General features: G+C 35.9%; 1 protein-coding gene across 2 annotated transcripts in view; it reads right to left on the bottom strand.

The window, feature by feature from the left end:
* LOC121422358 (dynein heavy chain 3, axonemal-like) overlaps nucleotides 1–18,531 on the bottom strand; it is an 86,504-nt gene that overhangs the window by 58,472 nt on the left and 9,501 nt on the right. Inside the window, exons 6-15 of one of the 2 annotated variants that reach the window (XM_041617346.1) lie at nucleotides 16,312–16,501; nucleotides 15,090–15,285; nucleotides 12,917–13,042; nucleotides 8,819–9,014; nucleotides 8,073–8,252; nucleotides 7,343–7,479; nucleotides 6,626–6,910; nucleotides 5,556–5,740; nucleotides 4,730–4,920; nucleotides 3,899–3,910 (exon numbers count right to left, since the gene is read on the bottom strand). In XM_041617346.1, coding sequence (XP_041473280.1) covers nucleotides 3,899–3,910; nucleotides 4,730–4,920; nucleotides 5,556–5,740; nucleotides 6,626–6,910; nucleotides 7,343–7,479; nucleotides 8,073–8,252; nucleotides 8,819–9,014; nucleotides 12,917–13,042; nucleotides 15,090–15,285; nucleotides 16,312–16,501 — 1,698 coding nt within the window. The remainder of the gene's footprint in view (nucleotides 1–3,898; nucleotides 3,911–4,729; nucleotides 4,921–5,555; nucleotides 5,741–6,625; nucleotides 6,911–7,342; nucleotides 7,480–8,072; nucleotides 8,253–8,818; nucleotides 9,015–12,916; nucleotides 13,043–15,089; nucleotides 15,286–16,311; nucleotides 16,502–18,531) is intronic. The other variant, XM_041617347.1, reaches the window with a different exon arrangement.

Here is an 18,531-nt window from a genome sequence, read left to right as displayed (position 1 = left end):
ATTTAAGGCATATATTTTGAGAGAAGTCTTTACTAACACTGGGAATATTCTAACTTTACAGTGGGTGAAATATGAATAACATATGCCTCTTTTAACGATAATTATGACTACAATGGAAATGTATGAGGAATTGTGACTATTCAAACTGCTCATACCCCTCTTCAACTTCATTTGATACTAGCTTTCACTTTCAGTTTGAAGTTTCAAGTTTCAGATTCAATGTTTGGTCTGTATTCTCTCATAACATTAAAGAAAATTAGTCATATCATTATATAGGTACAAAACTTGAAACGGCAACATAACACAACACTTCAGGTACTAGGGGAATAAGATCATATAATTTCCTTTGAATTTGTGATAATCAAAGTGTAAATGTCAGGAAGTAAAATTAGGATAATGATCTTATGTACTTCATGTAGATTTAATTTTTCTACCTCAATCTTACAAGTAACAACATGCATGTATTGGTTGTTTTGATTCATCCATATCATTTTCTAGTAATGGATTACAATTGCATAAATCAATCACTTTGCATTACAATGCACACTGTATCAGCATCATTGGATGGTTGGTGGTGATTTTTTACCTGATTGCTAAGAAAGCATGAATGCTAGTAAGCAAGCAACCAGAGGACCGACGGCTTAAGGTCCTCTCCGAAGGACCTGGTACTGAGGATTAATGCCTTACCAAAGGGCACTTGCGCACCAAATGGGAATCGAATCCCCCGCTCTACCGACTGAGCTATCGCGCCGTCTGCATGTAATTTTACAATAGTTTTCTTTAATTTGAAAACTGTAATTTGTGCTGAATCTATCCACATCTTTGATACAACTGCAAGGATATATATCACATATCATAGAAACCAGAACTTTCTTTTTCCATGCAACCTAAATGTCATGGGTTGTTAAGACCCTTTATCTCAAAATTCAAAACAAAATTTAAGACAGCTAAACCAACAACTTGATTTTAGAGTTAAGAAATAAGTAATAACCTTTTTTAATATCTCAGAATTTTTTTTATCAAGAATTAGAAATACTGTTTTCAGAAAGTGAAACAACATATGCTACTGCGACATTTGCTCTCGTTTCAATGTCTCATAGGGCATAGGGTTAGAATTAGGATTGTAATCAATTTTGCTGATCATGAGAATACTGCAAAGATTAGGAGTGGGGTTCATCTACTTTGGATGGTAGTTTTTATAGGTCATAGGTCATGGAACCATTTAGACAAAACATGATTACCTCCATTGCTTTTCTGGGCTGTCCTAAATTGAGGGTCTTAACATCAACATCCCAGTGACAATGTAAATGATTGAATTCACAATGTTGCAAATGTGAAATATAATAATAATTGATAATTCAACATTTACATAGCGCCTATCAAATTTTCTCTAAGCACTTAATCATAAAGAGCATTAATAAGCATAAATTGCATCAAATGTTACAGCACTTGGGGCCATAACACAAAGCTAAGCAATGATCATAGAACACTTTTTAACGATTGATTGCATTGACTACAATGCACAATTAATTGTAAAATCAAGGATATGATTAATCGCTAACCATTGTGTTATGGGACCCAGGGGAGTTAGTCATGTGGGTAGCAAGACAACTGCATTAACACAAAAGCCAGCATTGTAAAGTACTCTGTGGAGTTAGAAAGGTAATCTTCTCATTACACAGTGCAATGTTCTTTCTTTACCCTGAACAGAACACAAGATATTACTTGATATTATATATACATGTAGCAAGCAAGAAGCGGCACACAAAAGCACAAATAATGTAATTTTACAGCTTATTTCAACTCAAATCATTTTACACGTAGCCAAAATCCCTCTAACTATCACTAGATGATTTCTCGTTTCCAACAAAGTTTTTTTTTATATATATACATTCCACATTCATTTCTCCACATATAAGGCAAACTTTTTTCTTCATAATAATGAAAAGGGTTTTGATTCTATGAGTAACACTGACCACAAACTCCTACAAAATGTGAAATGTTGACACGAACTTTGCAAAAATGACAAAACTAATAACGATCCAACAGAACATGATTGTGTGTTTGTTTATTTTTAATGTGATATCTATGAGCTGCACAACACATAACTTAAAATAGGAAAATCTTCTGTCTGATCATGTTTTCCTTAAAAGACAAGTCCACCCCAACAAAAACTTGATTTGAATAAAAAAAGAAAAAAATTCAACAAACATAACACTGAAAATTTCATCAAAATCGGATGTAAAATAAGAAAGTCATGGCATTTTAAAGTTTTGCTTCATTTTCACAAAACGGTTATTTGCACATCTCGGTCAGCATGCAAATTAGTAACTGATGACATCACTCACTCACTCACTATTTCTTTTGTATTTCATTCTATGAAATATTTTCATTTTCTTGTCATTGTCATGTGAAATGAAGTTTCATTCCTCCCTGAACACGTGGAATTCCATTATTTTAACATTTTGTGGTTCAGGCAAGGAGGTCCTAATCGTCAAATTCGTAAAAATTGAAATATTGTATTATTCAAACAATAAAAAACAAAACCATAGTGAGTGACATCATCGACTCTCTCATTTGGATGTAGCTGGCTTGTTCATATAACTAGTTTGTTAAAATTAAGCGAAACTTTGAAATGTCATAACTTTCTTATTTTACATCCGATTTTGATGAAATTTTTAGCATTGTGCTTGTCTGATTTTTCTTTATTGATTCAAATCAACATTTTTCTGAGGTGGACTTGACCTTTAACATAGTGTGCAGTCCAACATGTTAAAAACTTTCACTTTCCCTTTGATTATTCGTTTACGGCTGTCTAAATCTTTTATAATGATTCAATGTAAATCATATTTGACTATCATTTCAACATGCCGATCTTACCAAGGTTAATAACTTTCATTCCCCTTTTCATCCTTTCTCTGTGAATATTATCTCATCGGTGTCATTATTCATCTAAGCACTACATCTACACCCCCACCCTATCTCTCTCTCATCTTTTATATCAAGCTAGCATATTTATTGATGAATATCATTTATTTGACAAAATGATGTTTAATATCAAAATTTCCACAATTCATAAAAAAAGATTAGAGGCAACCTACCACAGCACAGGGGTGGGTGTCAAAATAGGGGAGAGTGAAGGGAGTTGGGACACACAACAAATTATGCAAATCAAAAACAATTTTCATTCAAATACATGTACAAAGCCACAAAGATTTCCCACTATTTAAGTATCATTACATTCACATTATTATCTACATAGGCATTATAGCAGTGCTTTTAAATCTTTATCAGTGCATATTGCATAAAGTGCCAAAATATGACAACTTTCCTATAGGCTTATATACAACTAAGCTCTTCAATACTGTTCTGTGTTGCAAGATCTCTAGAGTGAATAATGACCATTACAGAGAACCATGATTATATTGGATCATTTTTTTAACCTCTAAAGTTTCTATGGTAGAGAATGAATCGGTGTAGATAATATCCTGTTCAGAGCCATCCAATGAAACATATTTATGCTTTTTTACCCAGCTGATATTTGTCAGTTCTTTGTTTAAATACAATTGAGCTTGACATTCACACTAGAGAATAGCCACAGTGTGTTAGTAAAATGTACCTTAAACTGCTCTCCAACTACATGTTACAACATTGAGGCCTACATGTACATGTAGATCAAGGGCATATTGAAAATGTATAGTATTGTATTCTCCTTTAGGTGTTTATTCTACTTTATTGATCTTCATTATTTCATTAATTTTACATCAACTGCATATTTTGTAGCTTAAAACAATCCTTGTGAATAGCATTTAAACTGCATTTGCGCCACAGCAAACACACACACGCACACCCACAAACCCAAAGAGAGAGAATAAAAACCCCATATTGATGGTGTTACCTTTCCACGTAGCTAAAAATGCAAAGGTGGCACAAGTAAAAGAAAAGCAAAAAAATCAAATGAAAACCAAAAGAAAAACAATAAAGACAACACGATGCATGCCGTGCATGGTGAACGCCGAGTGGGCAATAGTAAAGTCGAAAATCATGCAATATAAGACTTACTGTTCACTAAAGAGCTTTTCTCTATATCTTATATGAAGTATTCACCAGAAAAATAGAGAGACAGTTTAAGAAACAAACACATTATGCTGATTCAAAAACAAAAAAAACAAAAAAAAAAGAAGAGGAAAATTTTTTTTTTAGTAAACCTCAAATACCCACAATCAAATCAATCTAACCGCATGAAAGACAATCAACTGCTCAGATAAAGCGGAAATTGGCTCTGAAATAATAGCCTCAGAAATCTGAAGTAATGCAAAGAAGTTTAAAAAGTAATGCAGCGACGCCACTATAGCATTCAATTCCACATGTAAGTAAAAGCATACAGTTTTCGTGTGGAACGTCATTAGTCCTCACTAACTTTTTATTCCACATGTAAGTATAAGCATACAGTTTTCGTGTGGAACGTCATTAGTCCTCACTAACTTTTTATCTGCAAATCAAGAAATTTATTCACCATGAAATATATCTATACTGAAAATATAAGAGTATCTAGGTGACTTCTTTAAGCATGGCTTATCAATGCTTTTAAAGATTATCTGGTCACAATGTTGGTGAATTTATTAGATATTCATTTGTATCTTTTGGAATTGAAAATATTATGAAATATGAAATGAAAGAAGATCGAAAGGCATGTACAATGGATATAGCCACTTCAACGGGTACTTACTTCCTTCTTGCGGAATGAGTCGACCTCGCGGCCGTACTCGTTGAGCTTCTCTTCGTATCGATGAACGCGTTTCTTGAGCTCGTCTTCGGCCTGCTCCCTGCGCGACATGAGGCGGTTACGGCACACTTCAAAGATGGTCTGGATATGATCGGGCCAGTAGAACACCGTGCTATTGGTTTTGATGTCTTCGTCTGTGGCGTTGAATAAAGAAACGCATAAACCGTATCAGCATTAAAGTATTTATATATGAAGGATTGCAAAGTAGTATTAAAGGCTATGTTAACAAGTTTGTGGATACACACCATTTAGATATTAAAGGTAGTCCTGAAAAGGACTATTGTGTTGTCTTTCTGTAAAACTTCCGAAAAACAACCATTTTGTCTCTGAAACAGGAGACAAAACAATACCTCTCTGTAATACTTCATCTATGTGGATTATCTGCAAACCTCTTTCATCAAAGTTTGATAAACTTTAATCACCAAATTTAAGAACTACTTCTGGCGTCGCTGCTGGGGGTTTCAATCAATCTTAAAATCAATTTTTTTTGTATCAATCATAAATATAAATTTTACGTACCAATCTTCAAAATAATTTTTAGATCGATCTCACATCAACTGAAAGTATAAATCTTGAAATCAATTTTAAGTATCATTATTTACGAAAAATCAGTCTATGCTTAGATTCATTCATATCAACTGGCTTATAAAACTGATATTATGTCATCAAATGTTAAAATGGTTTAGGCCTCGCAATGATTTCTAAAAACAATTTCATGATTACTGTAACACCTTGTGAGAATATCGGATATCCCAGTCAAGACACTTACATGGCAGGAAAGCATAGTCCAAGAGGAACATAAGCCTGTTAGCAGCTTCGTCCACCTCATCTTTGAGCTTGAAGACTGTGACCTCAGAGGATATCCTCAAGAACTCAGCCAGTGCAACGATCTCAGCGGTAGTGGTGGGTGTCTCCCCGAGTCTCTCTGCGATCTCGTCATACCGCCGGCAGATCCTGCAATTGTTGGAGAGGTGAACTCATTTTAGAGGGAAACCTTGCTTTTATTTGTTTCACAGGTTTAATAATCTGGCATTATAAAGCCCATTAGGAAACGATTTCACATACCAAAACATCAATCTGGGGCCCGTAACACAAAACTTAGCAATGATCGTAGAGCATTTTTCTACCATTGATTCCATTGACAACAATGTACAATCAATCGTGAAAATCAAGCGTACAATCAATCGCTAACCTTTGTTACAGGACCCTGGTCATCAGATTATGGCTTCTGCTTTCTATAAAGGAGTAATCTTATTATTTAATACACAATTTTAGAGACAGTGACAGATGATAAATCACTGAAAATAACATTAGAGATCTGGTTATTCATGGTCCAGTAACATAAAGATTAGCAAATGATTGATTGCATTGAGTACTGTGTATGATCAATTATTAAAATCAGCTCCAGTCAATTGCCCAGCTTTATGTTACAGAGGCCCTACAGTGAGTTTCAGCAGTGTGGATGGACCATTAGAGACATCTCAAGGGCTTTCACAAGAGTCTGGTGGCAGCAATTGGTAATGGATCCATGCAGATTAAAATGATAATAACGGTTTATTTACCCAGGGTAGTCACTTCAGCTCTGAAAACTGTTCTCCCTGTAGGCCCTGCTAGTAATATTACCCGGCTAAGCTAGGCTACCTATTCGGTGCACACGGCTTTTTGAGGAATTACTTCCTGCAGGTACCCATTTACCTCACCTGGGTCGTGTGCAGCACACTGTGGATGAATTCCTTGCTGAAGGAAATTAAGCCATGACTGGGATTTGAACCCACGACCCTCTGTTTCAAAGTCTGGAGACTCATCCACTGGGCCACGATGCTCCGCAGACTGACTTACCCTTTGTTCAGGGTCCTGTTCTCGTCCACCTCGAAGGTGATGAGACGCTCCTTGAGTTTCTGCGCCCGGTCGCACAGGTCCTTGTTCAGCATCTTGCAGTCCAGGCAGAACATGCTGAGGGGGACGGTTATCCTCAGGGACGAGATTTCCTCCTTCAGCTGCTGGTAGCTACCGATCTTCTTGATGAAGCCCTGCAAGGAGTGGGTCTCCTTGAGGAAGGCCGTCACGTCGGCATCGGCTTTCTGGTTCAGGAGGTCGTGGTACTTCTTGTACTGGTTCAGGTACCTATTGAATAAAAATATCAAGTAATATGCAAATATTACATAGTAATTGCATGCACCAGGTCTGTTGGGGAAAAAACCATCCTACTTATTAGTTAGTACTGGTTATTAGCAAGGAGATGATTGGATATATTTTTTTAAATGATGATCATTGCAATCAATCTGAAAAATCAGTCCTATGATCGATTACTAAGTTATGTGTTACAAGGCACCAGATGCATTTACTTTCAGAAATGGAATTACCAGATAGTCTGTTATATTTGACAGTAACCAAAGTAACAGTCAGAGACTTGTTCTACTCAGTCAATCAAAATCAATATTTGTCAGATCTCCCTTGTCAGACAACAGATGTTTATAAAACCCTCTCCATGTAATGTATCTAGAACTTCCTCTTCAATTGTGAAATACAGCTTTTAAATTTTAGAAGTTTAAATACCTTGTGGGGCCAACTGTATTGTGCTTGAAAATCTCCATGGCTTTGTCGATGAAGTCTGTGACCAGTTGTTCTTCAAGCTTGACAGATCGGAGCAGGAGTTTCTGGTTGGCCATCTGAGGGAATATGGCACACTCCACCTTGACACAAGATGAGAAAAAAAATTATTTCAAAATGAAACAATGACATTCTATTAAATATTGCACAACTAAAACTTACAAGTGAATGCTGAGAACTGACTTTTTATTGTACGCTTATGAAAATAACAAATAATTGTAAGATTGATTTTATGTCCATAGAGGGCCTGTAATTGTCCCTGAACTCCTTTGGTGAGGTGTTTATACTAATTTTCATGTCAGTAGCTGTTCCTGTAGGAAGCAGTATCACACTTACATGTTAATCCTGAGAGGGTGGTGGGTGGCAATGTTTGCCACACAATGCATTAGTCACAAAGTATTCTTTCAAAGTGCTGACAAACTTCATTTCAATACATCATTTTCTCACGTGATCTCAAAGACAGTTCTACCAAGTAATCATTATACATGTATCTCCCTTTACTTGGGATTCATTGGGCTTCGGCAAATTTCTTTCATTTTTCGATTTTCAACTCAAGGCTCATGCTATCTTGCTTGACTTTTAAGAAAGGGGTTGACCAACAAGCCTCTTATGAGGATAAACACTGGCTGCACAAGTACATGTATTATAAACAGGGTCATTATATATATATATTTACCCTTTGTAGTCCTTCTGCAGATGTGATGATCTCTGAGAAGCACCTGAGGATGATGTTTCTGCATTCTACGAAGGGAGGGTCGAAGACTATCCTGGGTTCCTCTACTCTCAGCTTGATGATCATGACCTGGGGCATCACATACTGAAGTTCCTTGTATTCATCCTCAAAGTCATTACCAGCCTATGGAAAAGGCCATAGTTGATAACAATTGTTATCTGCTTGATGGATTGGATTATCATCAAATTATGTTCACCCTCATCATTATTGTTTTCACCACTGCTGTCATCATTATCATCTATATATTCTTCACATTATGATCATTATCATCCTCCCCCCTCAAAATCATCCTTATTATCATCACTACCACTATTCTCAACATTAACATAAACATAACCATCAACATCACCATTTTCATCATAAACGCCAAATACGATAATTTTCATTAATATCATCACCGTCATTACTATGAACTTCAACGCAATTCTCAATCATTATCAACATCACCATTTTCATCATAATCGTCAACAATACTACCATTTTCATTAATATCATCACCGTCATAACTATGAACTTCAACGCAATTCTCAATCATTATCAACATCACCATTTTCATCATAATCGCCAACAATACTACCATTTTCATTAATATCATCACCGTCATAACTATGAACTTCAACGCAATACTCTTCATCATCATCATCACTTCCACCATCTTCATCATCATTTTCTTCATCAGCTACATGTACCTTGTGAACATTGAAGAACTCGAGGAAGTCATTCAGAGAGTTGATGACCATGGACCTGAGCTGGATTGACATGACGGCCGCAACACAGGCAAAGAACTCCTGCACTCTCTGGGTAGAGTCGGTATCGGTGGACGGGACCAGGTGGGCCCACAGGTCCTTCTTGTTCATGAACATCTCGGCGCAGGTAGGTATCCACCTGGACAAAGATATGGCAAAGAATCTTTTATCAACAACTTGTTGTCTAGAGGTTCTGACTCTCGTCTTCCGATCCAGGGGTCAAGGGTGCGAATCCCAGTCATAGCCCGTTTTCCTTCAGCAGGAAATTGACCCACATTGTGCTGCATTCAAGCCTGATGGGTGTTTCATAAAGCTGTTCGTAAGTTAAAGGTCAAGTCCATCTCAGGAAAATGTTGATTTGAATCAATAGAGAAAAATCAGACAAGCACAATGCTGAAGATTTCATCAAAATCGGATGTAAAGTAAGAAAGTTATGACATTTCAAAGTTTCGCTTATTTTTAACAAAATAGTTATATGAACGAGCCAGTTACATCCAAATGAGAGAGTTGATGATGTCACTCACTCACTATTTCTTTTGTTTTTTATTTGAATTATACAATATTTCAATTTTTACGAATTTGACGATTAGGACCTCCTTGCCTGAAGCACAAAATGTTAAAATAATGGAATTCCACGTGTTCAGGGAGGAATGAAACTTCATTTCACATGACAATAACGAGAAAATCAAAATATTTCATATTTCAAACAATAAAAAACAAAAGAAATAGTGAGTGAATGACATCATCGACTCTCTCATTTGGATGTACATGTAGCTGGCTCGTTCATATAACTGTTTTTGTGAAATGAAGGGAAATTTTGAAATGTCATAACTTTCTTATTTTACATCAGATTTTGATGAAATTTTCAGTGTTATGCTTGTTGAATTTTTCTCTTTTTATTCAAATCAAGTTTTTGTTGGGGTGGACTTGTCCTTTAAGAACAACTTTAAGAACGACTGATGAACCTTTCTTACGCACAAAATAATCAACAACTAACATTTAATGGTGAATATCATTTTACAACAAGAAAGGATCACCAGTCGTTCTTAAAGTTGTTTTTAACTTACGAAAAGCTTTATGAAATTGCCCCTGGTGAGATTAATGGGTACCAAACAGAACGCAAGGAGGGCTGAAAGCCCTGGCTCAAACTAAAGCCGGGATTATTTCTAAAATGATGGTGCTATACAAATACTTTTTATATTATCATTATTAATTATCAAAAAGCATCATTCTATTTAATCATTGAGTCAAGTGATGGATTGACTTTGTGGAAAGTATTATAAAATTTGCTTCTTGTGGAATTGATAGATACAATACTGTTTTGTTTTAGAGTGTAAAATCAATATTATTTCAAAAATGAAAGCCATTGATTATCTTAAGGAGTGACTAATAATTGAGGTTTGTTGTGAACTGTGCTTGCAAGTGCATAGTGAAAACACCAGGGCCAAGTCTTACAAAGAGTTACAATTGATCCAACCAATCATAACTCTATTGAAATCCATCAGTGTCATAATTTTTTCTACAGGAAATTTGTAAAATGTGCTTTGTAAACAAAGGAGAACACACTAAATTGTCAAGAAATCAATGAATTTATGGATATACATTCATATGTAGAAATTTTTTTGAACAATCATGCATTTTACATGTTGACTTTGCTAACTTTCCATAGTTGCGATTGATTGATCAATCATGGCATGATGGTGAGCTTATAATTCTAACATGGACACCTTGATCGCTGAATGACTGCTATGTCTCCAAATATTAGACAATACTATGAGACCTAAATGTAAAAGTCAGCAACTGTGATTGCAACAGCAGATGGCATAGTGATTTTGATTATCGATCATGGGCAAAGTCACAGAATGCTTTTAACTCATTTTAGATGGTCAACAAATTACAGCAAAGATTTACAAAGAAATTAGATTACATTGTATATTCATATTCCAAGCAGACTTTGAATTTACATGAACATGTCTTTATGCACTGTTTAATTTTTATTATTTATTTTAATACTCATATTCATACCCAACAAATCATTGAAGTACATTTCATAATAAATCATTTCAATTTGAATAAACTATATTATCTGAAATATTCACTATCACAAGGTTAAGGAATTTTGTTGGTAGGGAAAATCAACAAGTGGAATGCCTCTGGCCGTCTCACCTGCATCACGCGGTTCAATATACATGTAGCAGCAGTGCTGATTTTGAATACTACTCTAACTCGCACAAGATGTTCAGTGATACATGGTTACTCTTATGTCCACTTTTTATGAACTAGACCAATAAACTTACAGAGATATGATGGTTATTCAACAAAAAAAACCAACATGGCCAAAGTTCATTGACCTTACATGACCTTTGACCTTGATCATGTGACCTGAAACTCGAACAGGATGTTCAGTGATACTTGATTACTCTTATGTACAAGTTTCATGAATCAGATCCACAAACTTTCAAAGTTATGATGGTAATTCAACAGATACACCCAATTCGGCCAAAGTTCATTGACCTTTGACCTTGGTCATGTGACCTGAAATGCGCACAGGATGTTCAGTGATACTTGATTATTCTAATGTCCAAGTTTAATGAACTAGACCAATAAACTTTCAAAGTTATGATGGTAATTCAACAGATACCCCGATTCGGCCAAAGTTCATTGACCCTAATTGACATTTGACCTTAATCATGACACCTGAAACTTGCACAAAACGTTCAGTGATGCTTGATTACTATTATGTCCAAGTTTCATGAATCAGATCCATAAACTTTCAAAGTTATGATGGGAATTCAACAGATATCCCCAATTCGGCCAAAGTTCATTGACCCTAAATGACCTTTGACTTTGGTCATGTGACGTGAAACTCATGCAGGATGTTCAGTGATAATTGATTAACCTTATGTCCAAGTTTCATGAACTAGGTCCATATATTTTCTAAGTTATGATGACATTTCAAAAACTTAAACTCAGGTTAAGATTTCGATGTTGGTTCCTCCAACATGGTCTAAGTTCATTGACCCTAAATGACCTTTGACCTTGGTCATGTGACACGAAACTCTAAAAGGATGTTCAGTAATACTTGATTAACCTTATGGCCAAGTTTCATGAACTAGGTCCATATACTTTCTAAGTTATGATGTCATTTCAAAAACTTAACCTCAGGTTAAGATTTGATGTTGACGCCGCCGCCGCCGTCGGAAAAGCGGCGCCTATAGTCTCACTCTGCTTCGCAGGTGAGACAAAAACTATTATGGCAGAATCTTTTTCCTTTCAGGGGCCCGTTGCAGAAAGAGCTGCGTTTAAACGCAATCCAAAAAAATCAATCGCAAGTCCCAAATGTGTGCTGTTAATTGGTTGAAAATCAAGTTGCGCATGATTTTCAGATTTGCGATTGATTGCAACTCTTTCTGCAACGGGCCCCAGTTGCAGCATATTTGTTCATAAGAAATATTACACCATTTCCTAGCATCAAAAGGATAGTAAAAAATATCAATCTTCAAGCTTCATTTGAATTAATAATGGGAATCTTGCACATTTACATGTACATGCAAAAAAAACATGTCATTCAGCAAATGTACTTTAAAGAGAACAAAATTCCTGGAAAGAAAATATCAACAACTATTTGAAATTTCCTTTCAGTTGCAGTATTGGCAATCCCAAGGGATATATGACACCACATTTCTTTAAAAAGGATAGTAAAAAATACATACTTCGTTTGAATTAATAATTGGAATCTTCCAAAATTACAAGAAAAAAAACACGTCATTCAGGAAATGTACTTTAAAGTGAAAAAATTCCTGGAAAGAAAATATCAACAACTATTTGAAATTTCCTTTCAGTTGCAGTCTTGGTAATCCTCTGGGATATATGACACTGCATATTCTAGAATCAGAGATTATCACTTTGAGAACTACAAAATATCCAGGTCAGTACACTTCTTTACAATAAACAAAATACTTTTAATACTACACAATGGATACAATTTCTCTATCATTTCATTGTCTCCAAGTATTTTCAATGACGGAAAGTGAAACTTACGAGTTTTGCAGGACCTTTCGAGCGTCTATACAGTGTTGCTTGATCAGGGATTCAAACTCCCCTGGCAAGAGAGGGAGCTCTGTATTCATGAGGTCGGTCAGCCGAACAAAACGAGCTCCACAAAAGCTGAATAAAAATCAACATTTGAAGAAGATGACGTTAATAATCATAATAATGGCATATTAACCTAGGGTAGCCACTTTAGTTGCGAAAACTGTTCTACCAGCAGGCCCTGCTATTATTATTACATCCTATGTTGATGAGAAAAGAGTATACCTTCCATGCATCCTTTAAACATATATCACTTCTAGTCTAAGAAAATGCAATATGCAAATCCATCAACCATTTTATCTAAATTCCAATCAAAATATACCCATTTTGTCTATGTAAGTATGTGTATGTATATGTGTACATGCATGTATATATATATATATATATCGTCGCACGCACCACGAACCATCCTCTCAGCTCACTTCAATGTGAAAGTTAGTTTTGCAGAGAACGCATTTAGAAAAAAAATAAATAAGCAATAAGTGCACCTACAAGGAGAGCATATTATTTACTGGTGTCTTTGTTTGATAGTTCAGGTTCCAAAGTTTCATCCCGTATCTTTACATTTTCTTGAAGTGAATTATTTACGCCACAGTGGGCATCGTAACAGAGAGGACGGTTTGTGGTGAAATCGCGAGGCGCCATAGCGCACTCTATCTGCGCAGAGAGGACGGTTCGTGGTGAGTGCGACGATATGTCCCCTGCATGCTTATCACTCTCTTCAACTATTTATGCCATGATGCACTTACTATTTATAAGTAGACATACCTTAAGTTGTTTTTCTTTTTTTGAGGAAATACTTTTTTGTTTTTGTTTATCTGCTTATATTCCTTGAATTGCATATTTATTTTGTATTATTTTGTACTTCTTGTTTTGAACAAAATATTGGCGAAAGCCAGTGACGTTCATATAAATTCAATTTAATTCAATTCATGGACATTATTCAGATTTCCCTAATTGTAAAGCTTCTCATATTGGATTGTTATCTGACCAGTAGAACAACTGCTTGTAGACAAAATGAATACAAACCAATTTGACACCCAAGTAATGCTTACTTAGAGGGGGACATAGGTTATGGTGGCAAGACACATGCTCCTGTCATGGGACATTTGCTCTGGTCTTAATATCTCTGAGGGCATGGGCTAAGAGTTAGGATTGCAATAGAGTTTTTGGTTCAGAATGATGTAGTGATTAGGATTAAGGTTTATTCATTTTCGGAGGTTGGGTTTCGTGTTTGGCTCAACGTGCAGTTTCCATCAGAGCAACTGTCATGGAATCCAGAGCTGCCAACCTGAACAAGAACATTTCAGTATTTTTAAAGCTGAAAATCAGTATTTGAACTTGAGAAATCAGTATTTTGGCGAGGAAATCAGTATATTCAAAGAAATACCACAGGACAACACATAAAACTGAAACTTGGGAAATCTGTATTTTACATGAAACCAGCAGTATTCTTCTCATTTTTCAGTACTAAATACGGAAAATCCGTACTACTTGGCAGCTCTGGGAATCTACTATGTTATTGATGTTATCGAGATTTCACTAAATGTGGAGATATACAATGGTGCTCAATAGTTAGTGAGCCCCATCAGAAAATGAACATATTTACAGTGTTCCAAGTTCTGCCATGTTGATAGATATTTTGTTGTGAAGTCCAGTGATAAAATATAACATTCAATGAAGTTTGTTACTTTGGGCTCGCCGAACGTTGTAGTGTTGTTGTCTACGTACAATACTCGGTATGAAGGAGTGCATTTTGTGGTGGGGTTCACAAACTTTTTGGAAGTGCAGAGCACGCGAGGTTTCTTTAGATGGGTGCCGCACTGTGCACAAGCCGCTGGCGGCGAGTGCCCAGTGTGCATTTACCTTGATGCACAACAGAGCAAGTGCATTATTTGTTTTATAAAATAACAACGCAGAAACAAATTCTTAAAAAGTTACAGTACAGTTTTTTTGGACTTCTACCGCATCGGTCTGCTTGAGGGTGCAATGTCAATTTTCCTTGCGCACCTTTTGCACTGCCGTGCATGCACAGAAAAAGTTGGATGTCGTGTGACGCGTATTGGCCAATCGCCATGCTTGAAATATAATAGGCTACCTGAGAAGTAGACAAACTGCTCACCTGTCATACCACAAGTTCTGTAACTCTAACATGATAGGGTTCGTCATGAAGAGATGCTGATTGTTGATCTCCTTGTGCGTGAGGTAGGCATGGTGCCATGGCACGGGGGCTCGGATGACACGATGGGGAAAGGGGCGGGGTATCCAGGAGATGTGGAGGCGTGTCTTCTCCTCCGGGTCATCGAGGATGTAGTCAACTAAAGAGGAAGAGAGACATGGTTATTAGAGTTGGGCATTGTTTTCCAGGGGCTTGTTTCACAAAGAGTTACAACTATAATAACTTTGCCAATCAGGGCCCTGTCTTACAAAGATTTGATCAATCATAACTCTATGGAAATCCATCAATGTCACAATTTTTCTACAGGAAATTTGCACAATGTCCTTTGTAACCAAGGAGAAGCACAGTGAATTTTCAAGAAAACGAGGAATGCATGAATATACATCATAGCTAGAAAATATTTTGAACAAACAGGCATAATAGATGCTGACGTTGCTGGCCGTCCATAGTTGCCATTGATCGGATCAATTGCAACTCTTTGTAACAGGGGGCCCTGGCATCTGCCATGGTCAGCAGTCAATTAAAAATCAAGGATTTCCTTAAAGTTACCATTGGATGGCAGAGCTACTTAGACATTTGTTTCTATGCAACCGGGCCCAAAAAAATTATCAATCGTTATGGTATTCATAATGAAAAGTGCAAACATGTGTGTATTTCATTCATTCATTCATCCTAGATAATCTGCCTTCTCATGCGTTCCACATGTAAGTGGTAGACACATGGGGAGTGTTTCATGAAAGGACTTATCAGACGTTTTATCCGACAAGTAATGTTTTATCCGACAGTTACTATGGTAAAAGTGTCTCTCAGCCAATCTCATATTCATGGAAAGTTGTCAGACCTGACAACTTGTCGAATGAAAATGTTGATGAAATGCTCCCCTGATCTGAAAAATTCCTGAATTACATAAATCCTATAAGCCTTAGTCATGCATCGAAACCCACTAGTTGTACTACCATATTAACAACAAAGTCCTATTGCACTGAACATGTATTTTATGGCAAACTCTTACACAAGTTTAAGTTTGTTCCCTTCCGATTGACTGATAATCAAGTTGCAATCAATTTTCCAGAGTTAGAATTAATCAACTCTCAAATACAACTCATAAGCAACATGCCTCTTCACTTATTCATTCATATCCCTTGCCATGTAAAGAGTTTCTTACTGATAGCTTTCCTGGAACTGAAGTCATAGTCCTTGAGGATCTCTTCTTGAATGCTTTCCCTGAGCTTGGTCAGATGCTGCTTCTCCAGCAGATGTTCAGGAATGTACGTACTGACATTGTCCATCATCGCTGCCGGGGGAGCAGCCACCATGCTCTCCGTGATACCCTTTGTGATGTAGTAATAGTACCTCTGCAAATACCATGGGAATGCAACCAAAAATACACAAAAGTAATCAAAAAGAGAGAAATATGACATAGTTGGAGATATCAAGTAAAGTCAAGTTAATTATACATGCAGACCTAGAGGTGTTTTATATTAAAAGCTTTTAAAGGTCAAATCCACCCCAGAAAAATGTTGATTAGAATACACAGAAAAAAATCAAATTAGCATAATGCTGAAAACTCCATCAAAATTTAATGTAAAATAAGAAGTTATGGCATTTTAAAGTGTCCTTTATTACTCCAAAAACAGTTCTATGCTCACCTCAGTGATATGCAAATGAGAGAGATGATGATGTCACTCACTCACTATTTCTTTTGTTTTTTATTGTTTGAATTATACAATATTTCATTTTTTATGGATATGACAATTATGACCATCTTGTTTGAACCACAAAATTTTATTCCCACATGTTAAGAGAGGAATGAAACTTTGCTCACATGACATCGAGGAGAAAATTTATATTTGATATTTCATATAATAAAATAAAAATGAAATAGTGAGTGGGTGATGTCATCAGTCCCCTCATTTGCATACTGACCAGGATGTGCATATAAATGTTTGTTGAAATTTAGTAAAACTTTAAAATGTCATAACTTTCATATTTCAGATCCAATTTAGATGAAATTTTCAGTGTTTCTTGTTTGGTTTTTCTCTTTTTATTCAAATCCTCTTTTTGTTGGGTGGACTTGTCCTTTAATACATGCAATTTGTGAAAACACTCCCTGCTTTTGTGGTCACATCTAAAGAAAAGCAATTGATCGTGTAGTGGTTACTGAAATTGTGTGTCTCTCTCAACAGGGTGGTATTTCATGAAACAAATAGTGATTTTCACCGACCATTTGTGATAAGCTACTCAAATCCTTGCATCTGATTGGCTTAGAGCAAATTAGTCAGTGAAAATCACTGGCATGATGCTTCAAAACAAATTTGCCAGGGCCCCATCTTACTAAGAGTTACGATTGATCCAATCAATCATAACTCTATGGAAATCCATTAGTGTCATAATGTTTTATACAGGAAATTTGTAAAATGTCCTTTGTATACAAAGGAGAACACACCATATTGTCAAGAAATCAATAAATTTATGAGTATACATTCATATCTAGAAAATTTTTGAGCAAACATGCGTTTTATATGTTGACTTTGATGGCTTTCCATAGTTGCGATTGATTGGATCAATCACAACTCTTTGTAAGATGGACCCCTGATCTATAGTAAGTCAATGTTATCCCTCAATCCTCAGTCTTTCACAAGTTTTAAGACTATTTTAAAAAGGACTGTGATGGTTTAATTTCTACATGTATCTACTGGATGATCTTCTTGAAATGCAGATAAACCACATTTATGAATTGCCTTTATTCAGATCATACACGTAAATATGTATCTTTATCATGCTCTGCGATCAAAGGGAGCTTACAATTGGGAAGTAATTATTGAATTACTTCTTTTTTTAATAAGGGGGATTATCTCAAGTTTGAGTTTACCACTAAAATATATTTTTTTTTGCTATTTCACTATCCTTTGAATATCAACCCCTTCTATGCAAGCAGCAATGCTGTGTTCACTGCAAAAAGTAAGTACCTGGGGAAACAGCATTGTTTTCATAAACATTATTAAGTGTAGCAACAGGAATTATGTTGTGTTATGTATACAAATATTGTACGCCTATAAACATGTGACATACAGATACTAAAAGAAAATATTTTCACCCAAGTGACTCGAAAACAAATGAGTTTGCTTTGACCAATCAGGTCGTTTGGTATCACTGAATGTTTTGAGGGTTGCAACTCAAGAAGGAAGCTCTCAGCTTTAATATATAACACGTTTTTATTACAGTTTCACTTTGATCAGAATTGAACATAAATGTTAGTTGTGATAATTATCTGAAAATGAGTTCGATGAGAATCCAACAAGATGACCACCCAAGGGTTAGTATGAATAAATTAAAAATATAAACAAAATGATTCAGGAAGATAATTGCTGAAAAAAATACAAAA

This window comes from Lytechinus variegatus, chromosome 10 (assembly GCF_018143015.1).
Source record: "Lytechinus variegatus isolate NC3 chromosome 10, Lvar_3.0, whole genome shotgun sequence".
Classification (NCBI taxonomy): Eukaryota; Metazoa; Echinodermata; class Echinoidea; order Temnopleuroida; family Toxopneustidae; genus Lytechinus; species Lytechinus variegatus.
The sequence above is the reverse complement of the archived record's forward strand: the minus strand, read 5'-3'. Positions and strand labels throughout refer to the sequence as shown.